Source organism: Sturnus vulgaris, chromosome 2 (assembly GCF_052056855.1).
Source record: "Sturnus vulgaris isolate bStuVul1 chromosome 2, bStuVul1.hap1, whole genome shotgun sequence".
NCBI lineage: Eukaryota > Metazoa > Chordata > Aves > Passeriformes > Sturnidae > Sturnus > Sturnus vulgaris.
In genome coordinates this window covers 115,290,830-115,309,304 of record NC_142244.1, presented here as the reverse complement: position 1 = coordinate 115,309,304, position 18,475 = coordinate 115,290,830, and the positions used below count along the sequence as shown (strand labels likewise).

General features: G+C 43.5%; 1 protein-coding gene across 1 annotated transcript in view; it reads right to left on the bottom strand.

Moving 5' to 3' along the window:
• The window catches only part of DSCAM (DS cell adhesion molecule), a 436,159-nt gene extending 425,790 nt beyond the window's left edge, over positions 1 to 10,369 (bottom strand). The window contains exon 1 of the mRNA XM_088160469.1: positions 10,292 to 10,369. Within this exon, the coding sequence (XP_088016595.1) occupies positions 10,292 to 10,334 (43 nt within the window). The 5' untranslated portion in view covers positions 10,335 to 10,369. The remainder of the gene's footprint in view (positions 1 to 10,291) is intronic.
• Between the last annotated feature and the right edge of the window lie 8,106 nt (positions 10,370 to 18,475).

Sequence of the window (18,475 nt, the reverse complement as noted above, 5' to 3'; positions counted from 1 at the left end):
GCACTGGGCCATGCCATGATGCCTTCGTTTTCCACTTGGAAGCTGTTTCATACATGCTGCTTATTTTGTGTAACGTTTTCTGAGCACCAGGCCAGCTGCACATGCCTTAGGAAATGGCAGAGCTGAGATGCTCAGCCAACCTTAACCCCTACCCCAATTATTCCAATGAGTGTCCACACCAGGGACTGAAAGCAGCAGAAACAGTGTGGGGATGGAGAGAAACTGCAGTGCATGGTGAGCAAACAAGGTTGTTATCCTTGAACACAGACAAAGCAGAAACTCCATTTTCTGACACCAAAAGTTCTCAAAACCTCTTGAAATTAAGTAGCAGTCACACTACTATTATTTAGAAAAACATTTTTTTTAAAACCTCATTAAGTCCTTTTGAAATTACTAAGGCCCAGCATTCTTCTCTTCTATGGAAACGCATTTCGAGATGTGGTAGAAATGCTGTAATTGCTTTTACCCACTAGGGACTGACTTTTGGACTTAATAAATATGCACTGAACTGCTGCAGCTGGAGTGTCTTCAGACAGGCATTTCTTTTGCTCTGCACTGCCTTCACGTGTGCCTAGGGTTGGATATTCCAAAAGGCCTCCAGCTCCATCTCCACTGGGACAAGCACAGTCTGAGCACATCCCTCTGAAGCCACACTGCTCCTCGAGCATGAGCACAATGGATAAGGGCAAAAAAACTGGTGAAGAACAGAAGACTTTTGTACAAGATTTTTACTCTAGAGTGGGATAGATAGATTTCTTTCTTCCCCTGACAAAAAGTTAAAATTCCCTACTCCAGGCTGTGTTCCCGCCATGACTGTTTGGTCTTCCTCAGGGTTTGCTAAGCAAGCAGCTCTCCAACTTGTTACAAAGAGCTGCTCACTCAAAGAGTGGGGAACTGGGGACCTGCTCCTCTCCAACCAGCAGAATCCCAGGATTCCCACCCTGAGAGGCCCCAGGAGTGAGGCTGGGGGATCAGCCACATGCTCTGAGCAGACCCCATTGCACCAAACCTGACAGATCCCAACAGCTGAACAGCAAATTGCCCCTGCCAGGGCTCCTCTGAAAGCCTGACAGCTCAGCCTCTTTTCCTGAGGATTAATTATCTCCCTCCTGCCCCATAAAGGAGCTCAGCTCCTTCCTCCTTTTCTCTGATGAGGAACTTGCCCTTCCTACCCTAGAGCCACTCTAATATTCCTAAGATTGCTGTCCATCCTTGATCTCCTCCACTCACCCAAATCCATTTGCCTCAGGGGAAGAGGCAAAATAAATATAAATAACTAGGAAAAATGTGGAGAGAAGACAGGTAGTAGGGCTCAAACTAAGCCTAGAGCAGAGATTAAATAACAGGGGTAAGAATAAAATAAAAATCTGTGTTCAGGCAGTGAAGGACAAGGGCAGCTGGGACTGTCTCTGTTCCCTGTCCCTAGGCACACAGCAGGATCCATGAGGAGCTTTCTCTGGCACAGACCAGTAGCCAAAACAGAGCACTGGGTAGTCCCAAAGCCACATTCTGTCGGGTTCTCCACCCACAGCTCACAGGGGAACAGGCTCAGCTTTGCCTTCCCCACTGCAAACTGAAGCCAAGACCTCAGGGTCCTTCACCAGAACTTGTCCAGCTCAAGTTTGGCCTTCAGACATTGCCCTCCTGCTGTCCCACAGGGATTCATGCCCTGGGAATGCCCCCCCCTCTCCTCACCACACCTCACATCACTGTCTGGATGGATACCTGTGCACTTCCTTTTCACTTACTTTACCCTCCCCACTAAAAGTTATGTTTGTGCCCCCATCCCTCCCTCTCCCCTAAGCATTCATTCTGCATTTTATAGACATATATTTACAAAAAGTTGAGAACAAAAAGCCCCAGCTACAGCTGACACAGCAGAAACCATGGTAATCATCACCTATCACTCAAGTTCCATAGTGAGATGAACCTCACTCTATGTGCTTGAAATAGTAAAAACCTAGTTTCTGGAGCCCCTACACAACAGAGCTGTGGAATGGGTTGTCATTGTGGAAGAGAAACCTTGAGGTTATACAACAAAACTAGAAAGAAAGACACAGAGGAAAGCTCCCTAAATAAATAGAGCTAAAATCATAAAGAAGTATAATGCAAATATTACTGTAGACATTTGAAAATCACTTAACTATGCAAAAAAACTCTCTATATTGGATGTCTGCAAATAGAACTGGAGAACTTCTGTTTCACTGACAGCTTCCCAAATTACTTCCTTCATATCATGACACAGCAAACACTTTACTTTGTACTTCACAACTGCAGTTGCAACACAAATTATGGTTGACTTGTCTAGAAATTATATGTGAACTGGCTTTTAAACTGCCACACAGAAAAGCCACTCAATGAGAGGAAAAAATTCAGGTGGCAATGTGTGGTGTGGGTGGTGAACCACTTTGCTGTTTATGCTGAGGTCCACCTAAAGCCTATTCTGCTGGAATTACATTTTTTCCAGCAAGATCCCATTCCAGGGACATCTGAATCTGCTTTTCATAACAAAAAGGACTTTGTCAAGGACTTGCTCTGTCCTTAGCTCAAGCCAGGAGCATTCTAACAGCTTGTCACATGCTCACCTCATAATTATCAAGGGACTGACTTTATGCACTCACAGTATTTTCCTGAGTCAGGGCCAAAATTCCTAATAAAACTCACACAGAAAACTCCAAAGGTTTCAGAAGGTAATACCACAAAAACAAACAAACCCCAAAACACAATGATTGCTGATAGAAAAACAACTGCACAAGAGAATTCAACAGAAGCCAGAGCTTGCACTTTATGCATCACCTTTCCATGGCCTGGGAAAAAATTGCAACCAGGTAGATTTGGGTGCACTCAAATCCTACCATGAGATTTGTGGAGTGCAGTGTAACAACAACACGTGGATTCCTCCAAGCCTGCACATTCCAGCATCCTAACAACTCTTACAGCTAAAACAGGAGCTGGCTTAAACAAAAACCACGCTTCAAAGACTGACATTTGTTATTTGAACTCCGCACTAACTACTAAACCTCTAGAAAACTTTACTGAACAAGACCCTCCTAAAGAGCAGAGCAGGGAACAAGCTCTTCCATAAATTCCTCAATTCCATGGCACCCAAAAAACTGGATCCACTGGGGGCTGCCACTCTGTAGTGCTGAGAGACGAACACCCCGAGCGTGCAGGCTCAGCACCAGCCACTCAATTTGCAAAACCACATGAGAGGATTTCACGCCAACAGATATTTATATAGACACAGCAACCCTACAATCTTATCTATAGAATCTCTCTGTGAGTAGATTATGTAGATAGGCAACTATTTGCAGCTACAGTGCAGTATAATTAGATCCTAGCTGCGTTGAAATAGTCGCGGTCATTTCAAGAATATGCTTCTGATTTTCTAAAAACGCTGGAGGGCTCCCCAAAGTTACTCCAAAAAATTTAGATGGAAGAAAGTTACTGAGAATAATTTTTAGCCTAGTGCAAAACATCAATCTTAAGCCACAAATCTTCTGCATGGGATTACAGTGTAATTAATTGGAAGGAAATAGCATCAAGCTCACTTGGCCAGCAAAGCAAGTGCCAAATTTTCCATACGCAGTCGTTTTTAAGCAATTATAAGCTATGCAGATTTACATATGTAAATGTGCAGAAATACATGTTTATTTTAAAATCTCAGAAGGAGATGTATCCCTGACAAATCACACCGAGAGCCTCACGAGCAGGATCTCCAAGAGAATACACGGAGAGGCACCAGGCAAAAAATTCCTCAGGTGATCCCTGTGTGTGCCTTTGCCACGTGGATGTGGAGCACAGAGCTATTTTCAGCCATGCTCTTGGGCTGCCCCACAGCCCAAACTCCTGCATTTCCAAGGGCTCAGTCCTTCTGGAAGCTTCAGCAGGAGCACATCAGTGATGCAGCTGGGCTGGCCAGGCTGAGGGAGCTCCAGGGAGCCTGGTGTTTAGGATGGAGGTGACTCCTCCTCAGAGCCTTTGCATTTAAAAACGGCTTTCTATAAATAGGATTGCTGGCTCACTCTTAAGTCTCACTCCCTGCCTTCTGAGCAAAAATAGCTTAAATAGGGATGCTGGGAAGTCTTGCTAATCTCTGTCAGTCTGTCTGTCCATCCACTTGCCTTTCTTTCCTTCCTCAAAACAGATCATAGCATTTGTCACTCACTCCACTGTGAAAGGTATTTATTGACATACCTTACTTTTTCTTTCTCTGATGAGTAACCCAATGCTCTGATGAGGAAAAGAAATAGTACTTATGAGGTAATAAGATATTTTTTTTTGTGAATGGCAGTATCTAAAGACAAGCAATGACAAGAAAAGCTCCCAGTGCCAACAAGTGCCTGAGGAATCAGTGGCTTGATCTTGAAGATGCTCTCTTCAATGCTCTAAAACATTGAGCTGTGAAAGGCTTTTATTATTAAATACCTCCCATTTTGTGTTATTTTCTTTTTGAAAACACCAATTGTTTGATGAAATGTTTCTAAGGGGCAGGGAGGTGAAGACTGAGAAGATAAAGCTTCTTTTGAAGAATTATAATTTCAGATCCTAATTTCATTGATTTCATAACAGTTTAAATGAAAAGAAAGCAAAGAATAAATAAGATTATGAAACAACTCAAAATACATTGTGAAACGAGTAATTTAACCCCAGACACCTACACATTCACCTTGAAACAATTAAGTATTCTGATGTATGTTGCAGACTTATGTTGTTTATATGGATTTTGTAGTATATTTAGCGTTTCAATGACTCAAAATAAATAACACTTAAAATGTAAAAAAATATGTACCTTAGAATAAAAGATGAATAGAATTACTCCCATCTTCAATTATTAAAGTAGAAGATGGAATTAGTCCTTCCTACTGCAAATCTGAAAGACTCCAAGACCAAGAGACTGATAAATGACATGAGCCAAATAAAATCAAAGGCTAAACGAGTGGTATGTTCAAGCAGGCCTTGATCCTACACACATCTTAAGATTTTAATTAGAGTAAACTTTGTGGAGAAAACAAACAAGTCCATATATTTTGCTCCTTGATCCACTGCCCTGACCTCCCACCCCACCCCCAGAAAGATGGTTCATTTTGTTGCTTTCTGCTTTTTATTGTCACTCCAATTGTTTATTAAATAGGTAGAGGAGATTATTTCCCCATCCCAAACAACCCCCTCACCTGAGAAGGCAGCATATTTGTTTAGTCTCTTAATCAAGCAAAGAAACAAAAAGTGAGGCCCAACCTGAGCCCAGCTCAGAGACTTGGAGAACTCACGAGCTGGAGGAACTTTCTGGATGAGCTAATCACCAAAACCCATGAGATTTTCCCAAATAATTCAAATTAGCAATTATGTTATCCAACAAAAGTTTACTCAAGAACAAACAAAAAATTAAAATCAACTTCTAAACTTTTCCAGATGCAGCAGCACTGAGGAAATTCCACTGAAACACATCTCAAATCCTGCTTTCATTTCAAGGCTTCTCACTTCAAGAGAGACCTTGGGGGTCTGGAGCGTGTCCAGGGCAGGGAAGGGAGCTGGGAAGGGGCTGGAGCCCCAGGAGGGGCTGAGGGAGCTGGGAAAGGGGCTCAGGCTGGAGAAAAGGAGGCTCAGGGGGGACCTTCTCACCCTCTAAAACTCCATGAGAGAGGGGTGAAGCCTGATGGGGATCAGGGTCTTTTCACCATGGAAAAAGGGATAGGATGAGAGGAAATGGCCTCAAGTTTCACCAGGTAGGTTTAGATTGGATATTATGAAAAATTTCTTCATGGGAAGGGTTTTCCAGCCCTGGAACAGTCACCCTCCCTGCAGGTATTTGAAAAACCTGCAGATGTGGCAGCTGGGGACAGGGGTTAGTGCTGGACTTGGCAGTGCTGGGGGAAGAGTTGGGCTCAAAAGTCTTTTCCAGCCCAAACAATTGTGTGGTTGTATGAAATCCCAGTGAAGAGCTGTGAGCTGCAGTAAAGCCCTGTTTAAGACGGTTTCAAGGTTTGTTTTTGCAACTTGCAGCAAACAGCTTCTCTTTGAACCACTCCCAAAAACACCTTCACTGCCACACATCTGCTGCCCAGCACTACGGGAAGAAGACACAGCATCCACCAGCTTTTAGTGACCCTTGATAGAAAAACACGGGCAAAATGCCTCTCTGAGCTGTCTCACAGCTTAGCAAGACACAGATTCTGTGGTTTGCTGCCCACTAGTGTCCTGTGGCTCCGGCTCCAGCACAGCCACTGCCCACACCACGGGAGGAAATCTCCCCAGCACCTGGGCGAGCAGCACACCCCGAGCACAGGAGAAACACACCTTTCGAAACAGATAGAGATATATCCCCACGTCCTCTGACTGCCCAGCAACAACAGTTTTGCTCCCCTTGGCATTTGGTGATAATTAATAGCTATTCATAGCTCGGGTAACACCGGATTAAAGACACCCTGAGCTGTGCTGTGCCGTCCGCACGCAAGCACCAAGCTGAATGTTTCCTGCACATCCATGCAACTTCCCAAGGTGAGGATGTGGTTACACAATTCCACACAAGCTATGCAGGTACCTCAGTATGTTTCTACAAAGAGAGCAGCTTGCTCTTTTGCTCGGATCTTGCATCCCCAGCTCTGAGAATCACCATTTTCTTTGGGGAGTCTCAGCACCATCGTCGTTCTGGCTCCTCATCCTCCAGCCTAACCCCTGCTCTCAGCTCAGTGTAATCCTTCTCCACCTTCCAAAACGCTGCTAAAACCCATATTGATAGACATACAGCAGGGAGAGGATTCAAACAGGAAATCATTTTAATGGAAATGTATTTTTAGTGTCATCTGTGCTGTATTGGTGCCTCCCGATGCTCGATTGATTTCAGCAGAGCATCTATGGGCAACGGGCATGTAAGAAATGCAGCCAGAGAGAAGCCTGGAAATGGGTTCAGCATGTCCACAGCAGAGACTGAGTGATACTGAAAGATCCTCATTTCAGAAAGCAGCACCTGAACTAGCTTGATCACAGTCACTACTAAAAAGAGGCAGGATTTTGAAGGAGGCCATTCTCCCCTCAGAGCCCCCCCTTGCCTTCTCTCACTGTAATTAGTGAAATGCCCCATTACTAATTATGACCAGGCTACAGCTGACTTCTGCTGCTCATCTGAAATGCTCACTTCTGGAATACTCAGGCAGAGTAACAGGGAAGGTGGTGCAGGTAGAGTAATCCTGAAAGGCAACTCAAAAGCCTTGCTCAGGATTAGAACTGCATGACTCAGGCTTTCAAGGTAGTGAATTCAGCTGCAGAGCTCCCACTGATGTCTATATCATCCCACGCACTTTCCAGGGCTGCAATGCATTTAGGGTTAATAGTTACCTGTATGCTTAAGGAACTCACAGCAATGAGAGTTTAAAACCCTCACAAAATATATAAACTTTAACCAGGTATTTGGGGAGGTTTTTGTTTCAAGCTTCAGAAATACTAATTGGATGGAAGAGCATGTCAGTATTTTATTGTCCCCAGAAGGAAGCTATTTCACAAACATAAAGCCTTCCCAGTGACACTGCTCATATCTAATTTGACAAAATGTATTTGTGCTGAGTGACTGTAGGGAAATATGGGGGCCAACCTTGTTATTGTTATTCAGATGGTTTCCATTATCTCCAACAGAAATTAAGCCCAAGACTACAACTGCAGAGTTAAACCCATGGGTTTATTTTTAACCTATTTTTCCCCTCAGAAATAAAAAAAAAAAAGAAAGAAAAAAAAAAAGAAAAAAAGCTCAAAACCAACATGAACAACCTTACATACTTTAAAGTTAAAATCAGAATGAGATGTAACACAATGGAAAACCACTTATACCTGTGCTGGTGTTTTAAGCAAACATGGTGTGCTTCCATAAGGGGTTAGAAAAGGCAATGGCAGAAGCCAAGCAGAAACCTCTCCCCCCTCACCAGATACACTCATGAAAGAGCCCTGCCTGTCACACAATGGAGTTCAGATGGAGTTATAGATAGAATAATGAAAATAAATGTGTACGTGACATATCTATTTATATATGCAGTCATTTCCTTCAAAGAGATACATATCTGATATGACACTGCATTAAAATCTGAAGTCCTTTAAAAATATGATTCTCTGACTCTTTGACTCTGATAAAATGGCCCTAATAAGTGCTACCAATGAATAAAACCATCTTATCCAGTCTTAACATGAAGGTAGGTGCTATTTTCTTCAAAGATTTCCTTAAAAACACCCTAAAAATCTGCATTTTAACATCAAGTATGATGCTAAAACAGACTTTTTAAGTTGCAAAGAATTGTTGAACCACCCACTACATGTTTTCACAATGCTTTCATCTTGGAATGTTACTGTACACAAAAACATTTAATTTTAGTCCCCCTGGAGTCACAAATGTACAGATGTTGCTGTGTGGCAGCAGAGAATCCATGCGGATGCATCTATCATGTACACATGACACTCTTCAGTCTTTGGGAGACAAATTCAGGTTTGACTGGGATCCAAAAACACATGGAAACTGAAAGTGAAATTACTGCTGACTTCATAGATCAAGGAATAAATGGAAGTGATTTTCATGGTACTTTGACCTCATAAAGCAAACATTAGTCTGTTCTTCAAAAAACCTTTGCAAGGAGGACTAACTAGGTTAGAACATAGAGTTTATAGCATCAGTACAGTAGGAAAAAAAAAAGCCTTTTTTTTTTTTTTAACTAAGGTTTCTGGATAGAAACAGAGTTAATTTCTATGCAATTCTAGTTTTCAATGAATAGCACCGGTCAGACCGCACTTCCAGGCTGATTTTTTCTGTCCTTTTAACAGCAAATCTCTCCCTCAAAGGTATCTGGCTAGAGAGGACAGACCAAAAGGCACAGTGCTGCTGCCTATCAAAAATAAACAAATAAATAAATAAATAATTTCTTAATGTTAAAACTTATTGCGATTTCCTTACTGCCAAAAGAAATGCAAAAAATTTCTAAGTTTTCACTTTGAGGGATTTCAATCCTTTCGTATTCTGAGGCACGCAGAAGACAAAAATGTTTTTAAGGTCGCTCTAAACCCACACATTTAAGATTCACCTCCTGATTTCTGCTCTCCCCAGCGCTTCACACTGGACCAGCCATGCCTGTCAATGCATTTTCTCATCCAGTGTCTACTTAAGAAGATGTGAAGGCACCCTCATCCAGCATTCATCCCTCACCCTCTGCCAGAGGTTCAATTATTTCCATCCTTCAGGAAAACCTCACACTTTGCCCTGTGCTCCTCTCTCATTCATTCCACACAAGAAATCTTTTCCCTGTTCTACCTGCTTTGCCTATTTCGAGAATTGTGTGTTTAATCTGATTTATCTGGCAGGGTGAAAAGCATTACAGGCAATTTTACGTTCTCGGATCGGAGGAGGCAGTGCAATAGAAGAGCTGGCACCCCAGAATAATTTGTTTTCTCTCCTTAAAACTGCAGTGCTAAACGTGCATTTTTAATAAAACTTCAGCAATTTAAGCATATTTTTAGACATGCCATGGTTTTCAATCGCATATATCTAAATGTTCCAAAATACCCCAACCCACTATTGAAATCGCACAGAAACTGCAATAAATGTTTGTCAGTCAAAGAGTTGGCAGAAGGAAAAAAAAAAAAAAAAAAAATAACAGGTTTACACTTATTTTATCCCCAATCTAATTTCCCCTTCCTAACTTTATAATTGACTAAAAGTCTTCAACCTTTTCAGATGATGTAATGCTTATCCGTGCATATTTTTACATAAATGAGTGAGGGGAAAAAAAAATTTCAGAGCAGATACCTTCGCGGAGAAATGATGAAAGTGAAATAAATGTAAAACACTACTTCCTAAATATATGTAAAAACGTAAGGTGAAAGCAGAGGGCGAATAAAACATTTTAAAAAAATGGGGAAGGAAGCAATATCTCAATGCGACCGCTTAGGATGAAAGCCCTTCAAATTATCCCCGTGCGCTCTGACGGATTTCTACGGCACTTGGCAAAAAAAAAAAAAAAATATCTGTACTTTTCCAGATGAGAAAGAAAGAAGGAAAAAGCGCCTCTCTGCCTGCTTTGCCTCTGCAAACACCGTCTCGTTCCGAAGGAGGCAGGCACGGAGGTTCCGGGCTGTCACTTTGCGAGGTGAGCGACTTTCAGCGATCACGGCGCTCTCGCTCCTCGCCCTTCTCTCCCCGCGGCTCCCGCAGCCTGCGCGACGCTCCCGGCACAAAAGCCACCACCGCGACCCGCTCCCCTTCCCGGCCGCCAGGATCAAGGATGGGGACAAGGGAAGGGATGCCCGCGGCGGGGCTCACCATGCGAGATGCTGTGGAGCAAGGCGACGGCCAACATCCACATGCCCCCCGCCGCTCGCCCGCTCGCCCGCTCCGGGCTCGCCCTCGCCCGCCGCGCCCACGGCCGGGCCGGAGCTGGCAGGCAGCGCGCACCGGGTCCGGCCCGCCTCGCCTCGCCTGGCTCGGCTGGTGGCTGCTCGGAGCCTGCGGGGCCGCTCGTCCGCCCAGCGAGCGCTCAGCCCCGCCTGCAGCCCCGCGGCTCCGCCGACACTCGCCCGGCGCTCGGGCGGGGGAAGAGGCGGCCGGCGGCGGGGGCGGGGGGCGGGTGCGCGGCGGGGCCCAGGTGTGTCCTTGGCTCGGGGAGGCGCCCGCAGGGCGGCGGGGGCAGGGCCACAGGTGACAAAATCCTCCGGCGCGGCCACACCAGCATCCCCGGCAGCAGCGGCGGCGGCCGGCCCCGAGCCGCGGCGAGCCGGCTCCTCGCACGCCTCCTCCTCCTCTCCTTCCTCCTCCTCCTCCTCTTCTTCTTCCTCCTCCTCCTCCTGGTGATGCTCTCGCTGCTCCTCACACGGCTCCCCTCGGCGGGCACATCTTCCTGCCCTCGCTCGCTCTCCGGCAGCTCGGAGCGCTCGGAGCCCGCTGCTCACCTCCCCTGCCTCCCTCCCGGTGCGGCGGAGGGACCGGCGCTAACCCCAGCCCTCCGCAGCCTTAAAGCACCGCCGGGTCCGCACAGTGGAAAAACCCAAGACCAATAGAAGAAGGCAGCAGAATTCCCTGCCTCTCAATAGTTGGCTGAACTGCGGCCGTTTGGCATCAGCTGAGTTGTATATGACTAATGTGTTGACAAGTCGTGTGGGGGGACTGGAGGAGGGGGCCCTTCTAGAAGGTCACAGCCCAGACAGGCGAGTGCATCAAATAATTGACTGGGATTCTGTGCACCACTGAAGGAAAATACATACACACACACGCACACACATCTTGCAGTGCTTACACAGGTCCAGATACTATTTGGCCTTTCATCTGCGTCTCTTTCTGTGCTGAGACGTTTCTCTCCCCCTGTAGTGAAAGAGTAAATTACAGTCTCTCTAACTAAAAGCAATTTCTGCGCCTATTCTTTCTTCACATCTGTGATGTGAAGGTTGGTCTAAAAAGGAAAAGGAATAAAAGAAAAACGGGGGGAAAATATTAAATGAAGACAGCAAAAAAAAAATCAATATTGTGAAATACATAACAGCATTAGGGCAACTCTGGATTTAAGCTGTAAGATGAAAAGCAAACACAACAAAGCAATAAGGAATCTCAATCTGCAGAATCCCCCGTGTATTACCAACAGGATGACTTCACATTTGGGGGACAATATTTCTGTAAGAAAATGCTTTCTAGCACCAGACCTTGCCTTGCTGCCAACACCCTGCCCTGTGCACTGCAATGAAATCCCAGAAAGGATGTCCCCAGAAAGGCATGGGGATGGACATCTGCAGGAAGCTCAGCAGCAGCAGAACTGGGCAGGGAAGGAGATCTGTCTGGAGATGTTTCTGAAGCCATAGAGGACAGATCAGAACATATCCCTGAGGCATTGTATAAGGCCCTTCTTTGTAATTCTTGAGAAAACCAAACTGAGGGACAGTGAAAGGCATCAGGAGAGCTCAGTTCCCTGCATCCCATTTGGGCTGGGCTATCAGCCAGGAGAGACTGAAGCCTTGAAGGGAAAGCAGGAGAGATGAGACCAATATTGGGCAGGGAGTCACAGCTGCATTTAAGAGAAAAAGATGTGGGAAACCAGGGAATCTCTTTAGGGGAAAATAGAGTCTGATGCTGTTAAACAAAAATTAAAGAGAGAAGTGCAAATGTCTTGGGGGAGAAGTTAAATAAATAAATAAATAAATAATGAAAAAATAAAGAACTAAAAAGAGAGAAATTTGGTTTTATTGAGACTGAAGTTCTGTTAAAAATAACAATATCTGTATTTTATCTGCTTAGAAGAGAGCTGGTGACTAGCAGAAATGTTTAAGAATAGATTTGAGAGCATTTGGGAGAAGTTCACGACAGATTTGTTCAGGCAGCTCTTTCAGAATTGTTTTGTTTCCTCTTCTGAAGCCAAAAACATGTTTGGGGCTTAAGAGATGCAATGTTCTAGACATTCTACAATGACAGAATAAATAAACCTCCTTATACCTTTCTCCCTCCTTTACTCATCTACATAACTCTGGTAGCCCTTGGCAAATTTCAGCTTCCTGTAGAGCTGTCTCAAACAAGTTTTTGTGCATTTCAGTTCATTTAAAACAACCACAGCAGCTGCAAACTAAAAGAGTAAACCTTTAATTTGTTCTTCAGTGGCACCAAAAGGCAAAGGGAGCAGCTACCAGAGGATATTTAACATTTTTAAGCAGAATCCAGCCATCTAGGCAGCATAATCCTTGTCCTGAGCTGGGTTTAAGGAGGGGAAGAGGAAGGCAGGATGCAATTTTACATGAGAGCAGGGTTCAGTGGTCCTGCTGCTCAGGGAATGACTTGACTGAAAGCTAAATTCAACAATCTGTCAAAGAAGAAAGAAGACTGTACAACAGCTTCCATGCCAAGTACATGAAATCAGTCAGGATGCTACTTTTCAAGTCTGGAATATCAAGCATGATCAGGCTTCAGCTGCAATCAAGGCTACTCAAGGTCATGAAGGAGAAGCCCCATTTATGTTTCTTTGTTGTTGTTTGCTTGATTAAAATATAATGTCTTAGATTGAGTGGTTGGAAATTATTTAGTTCTTCCTAAAACAAATTCAACAATTTCCCAGCAAAGTATCTCAATTAGACTCTGCAGATACCTTATCTGGAAAAAAAATAAAATAAATAAAATAAAATAAAATAAAATAAAATAAAATAAAATAAAATATTTTGAAGTTATTGATTTAGTTGTAAGGACCAAAAATCTTCAAATAGTCTCTAATTCTTAATCTGAGTTTAGATTATCTACTGGTTGACTGGGTTGAGTTGCCCACCCTTGCTTTCTGCAGCTACCACACAGCTTGGTGAGGAAGATCTCTTGAAGTTAAGAGAGATATAGCAACAATTCAAACCAGCTGATGATCACCCTGAATGCATCTTAGGCAACTTCCCAGGTCACATTGTACTGCAGGAGGCACAAGGAGAAGATTTTATATTAGTTCCTCACTGAAACCCTAAAGCTTTTGAGCCATCTGGTTCCAATGGGATATCCAGATCACCCAACATTTTTCTGACAGTTCTGGCCATGCACATTCCAGTTCTGTCCCCAGCCACCAGGAACAGGCAGAAACATCACCAGCATGATCAGCCTGACAACATCTCAGCCAGTCATCAGCTTGCAGTTGAAATAGGAAGGGTTAAATGGTGAGGTCTGCACACCAATTTTGCAATGCACCTCATCATATTCTCACCTTAAATGAGCAAACACACAAGGAATAACCACAGCAGACCAACACAAGAGTTGCCTTGTGGAAAGCCTTTGTGAAAATGAAGTAAGTTGAAAATTAAGGATCCAGGTGTTTGAACGTTTTCACCTCCCCATATTGGAAGATGATGTATCTGGTGGATGACTCCTATAGCCAGTCTTGCAGGGAAATTCATTCTTCAAAGAAAAAGATAAAATAGTCTGTCTACAATAAGTCTGCATTGATTAGGACTTAAAAAAAAAAAAAAACCCAAAGAATCTTCCAAGGAGCAGCAGCTCCTTGTAATTGGTAATTGGTTCTATTCAGATCGTGGATGGTTTCATAGGCTTTGGGCTTTAGGGAACTCAGTCAAATATCTGCCATTGAAGCATTCAGCTATTCAAACAGAGCCCCTCATTGTCATTCAGAATGCAAAAAACTCATTTGCAATTTCAGCTTTGAAAGTGGTTTTAAAAGCACCTGAAGGAAGAAAGAATGGGAGGGAAGTAGAGAGGAAGTGAAGGGAAAGTGTGGTGAGAGAGGAAGTTCTCAACAGCCAAAAGACCTGGGGAAAAGAAACAATAAAAAATGAACATGCCTGAAATCAGAATCTAAGTGAATGATCAGCCCAGGTTCTGGGAGAGATGACACCTTGGCTCAGTCATTCCTCAGTTTCTAAATCATTCTGTCTCTCCTCATTACTGACCTCTTTCCCTGACTGGAGCTTTCTTGACTATTTTCTTGCAGCACAGTAATTTGAAAGGAAAATATGAGTTATTATCTTGTAGACTAGGTAAAGATAACCACAGAGGACTATAACTAAGAAAATTCACTTTGTTCTACATTTAGTCATGATTTTCATTTTAATAAGATTTAGAAATTTTTCAGTTTTGCTAAGAAAGGAATTGTAGTCCCAGTGAGTTCAAAAATAAAACCAAATCAGCATACCCCCCTGAGATAATAACAATAAAGGAACAAAACCTGGAATCACTCAAGAAGCATTTTTTTATCCTTTTTTAATGAAAATATGCAAAGAATTTGTGAATATTTGGCTGTAATATGGTCCAAAGCATTCGAATCTCGATCTTCTGAAACAAACCGGGAAATATTCTCCATCTCATCTTCGATTCATATCTGTTTCAAAGATGACAAGTTTGAACCATTCTTCCCCAAATTTTCAGGTAAACTAAAGCTTTGTCACTGCACCCATAATTAAGGGACATAAACTCAAAGAGGGATAAATGGACTAGGGGTTAAGAAGGGAAGAGGAGCAGAAGTGGGAAAGCTTTTTAGTAGCTTCCATCACTCTGGAAAGAGGAGAATCAAAAGCCTCGTGAGAACAGGTTTTCCTCAGAAGACTTCATGCCCGATTTGATAGTGGAAAGATTCAGATAAATGTTGAATGCTTGTCAAAACCAATCGCTAAACCTTCTGATATTCACTGGCTACCAAGCTTAATGCTCATATCTATAAGCTCCCAGTCAGCCATTTTTTATCAGGGCAGGCTGCAAAAATTAAATATTTTCCATAAGACACTTAAGAATGGAAAAGGAATTTCTGGTTCTGTAAGTACCATTAAGAAGATACCAGTTGAAAAGCTCTGTTTGTTACCGTGCATCTGGGAATGCTCAAGATGGAGAAAAAAAAATCTTAATCATCCACATGCAGCTACTTGTGAAAACATCTACGCTGCTGATACCTATCTATTCCACCCCAAAAATGCAAGGGAATAACTACAATTTGCTTCATTTGAAGCCATTGACTGCTCCAAGCTGATAATGTGCAGGAATATTGTTATCTGGCAAAAAAATGTGCTCTCTCGCATGACCTGTTCTTACAGTACACACACAATTAGCCATTCAGTCTTGATATGCTCATGAATTAAAGCAGCAGCTTTCAAAACACTCTGAGCTTTAAAGCATAAAATGGGGATTATTTATTTTACCCTGCCTGAAGTTATTCTTTTCTCGTGCAGCCCGTTCCTGGGGTTCCAGCAGCATCTGGAAGATGTGAACAAGCCAGCTTTCCCCATTAGGTGGTTCTGTGAGCACAGGATCAGAGGGAAAATGAATTTCCTCTGGATGTATGGTCAGAAGACTGAAGACCCAAGTCAGATGTCTATGAATTCTTCCATTTTTTTCAACAACTTGCAGTGGGATTAGTCTCTCTCTCTCCTCTGCCCAGGTGAGTGTTTATATTCTTATACACATATTAAAGCAAATAATTAATTATATTCTACTTAAGCTCAGCAAGCAAATGGATTGAGACTGGACAGCAGGTTCAAAAGTTATTAGAGAGAAGGAGGAGAGCAGCTGACAAAGATGTTTCTTAGAAATCCATGCTAGAGTAAGACATGGAAAAATCCAGTCTGTGGGAAGGATTTTAAAAAGCGTGTATGATTCATGTTTTCTTCAGAGAATACCAGATTTTTCTATTTCAAGCAACATCATCAAAACATAGGGTAGTGATTATTTTTTTGATGCTGTAGACTTCTCTTTGCATTGCAACTTGCAAACAAACAGAGCAGGTAAGATTCTCACTGCTTAAAGAACTGTTCAGCTAGAAGAAAAATATTTCCTTTCAGAGGGGAGAAGCCAGGAGAAATATGTTTGGTTTGGTTTTTTTTTTTTAATTTTCACATCTTCATACAGACGAGTTTGTTCCTAACGTATGAAATAGGGTAGGGGAGGAGGGTGGCATGTAAAGCAGGTAAATAAGAAAGGTGGGGACACAGCACACAACCCTTCAGCCAACTGTCCAGGGTGAAAACATGGGCTGGAAGAAGGGCAGAGAGGCTTCTCTCAGTGCTAATTGGGACTCACAAGAGGAAGTAGCATAAAACGACACCCCAAGCATTATGGCACTGGAGATATCCATTGAAAGCCTCCAAATAAAGATGAACTGAACCCCTCGGTGTGTCTGATGTGTGTGCAAAGACAAGGCATTAAAGACCATGGCATCAAACAATTGTAATGCCAAGACAGGATGGAATGAATTACAGACACTGAAATCATAGGAACAGCTGTGCCACACTGTAGATATCATAACCTTTCAGCATGAAAGGGATGAGTCAAGAGGACTATTTCATTTTTAAATCTGATTTTCCATTATTTGGGTTAGGAGTCAGAGCATTTTAGTAATAGATCTAGAACTCCTGTGGGTTTGGATGCAGGCAGGTCTACACACACACACCTGCTTCTCATTGAAAAGAAATTGTAGGAAAAGAGGAAATTTGAAGGAATATCACAGTTTCAACAAGGCTTTTTAAAAAAAAAAATTAATGATGGCTTCAAAGCAGACCTCTCTTTAATAATTGTTACAGTGCAATCCATTAAGAGCTGTAATTATGTGGGAAGAAGGTTCTCCCTGATCCTGAGCCAAATACTGATTTCTATTACCTGCTCTGGATGCCAGTGGCTCACAAGGAGTAGCAACCACATAAACAAAACAAGAATTGAACTACTGGGATCCAATACCCCCTGGCCAGAGTCATCATCAGGAAGAGCAGAGTTCTCCATGCCTAGGGCCATGCACAGTGTCCTCCACATTTTCATCTCCCTGACTCCCACCTGCTTGCAGGCCCTGAAGAGGAGATGATGTCTGTGCTTGCAGACTGCTGGGAGCACGTGTGAGCAGGGCTCTCCCCAAGCCCAGTGCAAAGGAGGGGCTGCAGGGAGCAGCAGGACTGCAGAGCAGCAGTGGAGCAAGGATGCAGGGTTGCCAAGCAACAGCCTACCACGGGAGGGGGGAGGTAAAATGGGATATAAACCGTGTGGGGCCACAGCAGCCCTCCCATCTGCTTTTCCCCTGGCTTCCATTGAGTTGCAGGTCTGGATTTCTCAAGAAGGTTTGGCCACAAGTGTGTCCTGCACCACGAGCTCCAGTCGGCTCCTCCAGGAGGTTGCAGCAGGGAGAACCCTAGGAAATGTTTCCTTTGCCAACCTGTTGTCATGGATAATGCAGCAAGAGCAGGAGCAGGCTGCTCTAGGTTCTCCACACAGCCTGCTCCAAGACTCAGGAACACAGAGTGAAACCAGACCTGCTCCATTCTCACATCTGTGTCAGGGATGCTCCATCATTTGTCTCAGAAACAATCTAGGGAAGATTTTTTTCCTTCATACCATTCTATGCAACAAGTACAGCCTCTGTGTTATTTCCATCTAAAGTTCTTGTCTCTGTTCTGTGAGGACATACACACTTGAAGCATCAGAAGAGACCTTCACAAAGGTTTTAGGCAAGAGCCTAAAAGCTTTCAGCCTTCACCTATTCTGGTGAAGAGGGACCAGTTTGAGAGGGGATGGAATAAACAAAAACAAAAACTCCTGACCACACATGGGGCTGGACCACAGATGCTGGAAAAACTTTTCTGAAGGCTGGCCCCAAGCCTCCTTCTGCAAGGACAATCTCCCATTAACCCAGCCCCTCATGGCCATGCCCCACACCACAGCTTTCACCAAAGCCAGCTGCTGGTTCCAGCTGTTCCCTGTGCTGCTCTCTGGTACAACTCAAGGTTTTCAGTTTAACCACAAAAAATATTTATGTTCCTCCTTGTTCTGCCAACTCTTTCTTGCCTGCCCACACTTTACAGCCATTAGCACCAACCAACCGTGTGCTTACACACTGCTGCACAAATAATTTTGACTTCCCCTTGCATTTCCTGTAACTTATTTACAGAAAAAGGAAACAAAAGACTGTGGAGGAAACTGCATCTGCATTTACTTTTAAGTACAGAACCTAAGTTTTACCAATGGCAATTGTTCACAGATAAGATGAATACATTCTCTGTGCATTCCGTGTCACTC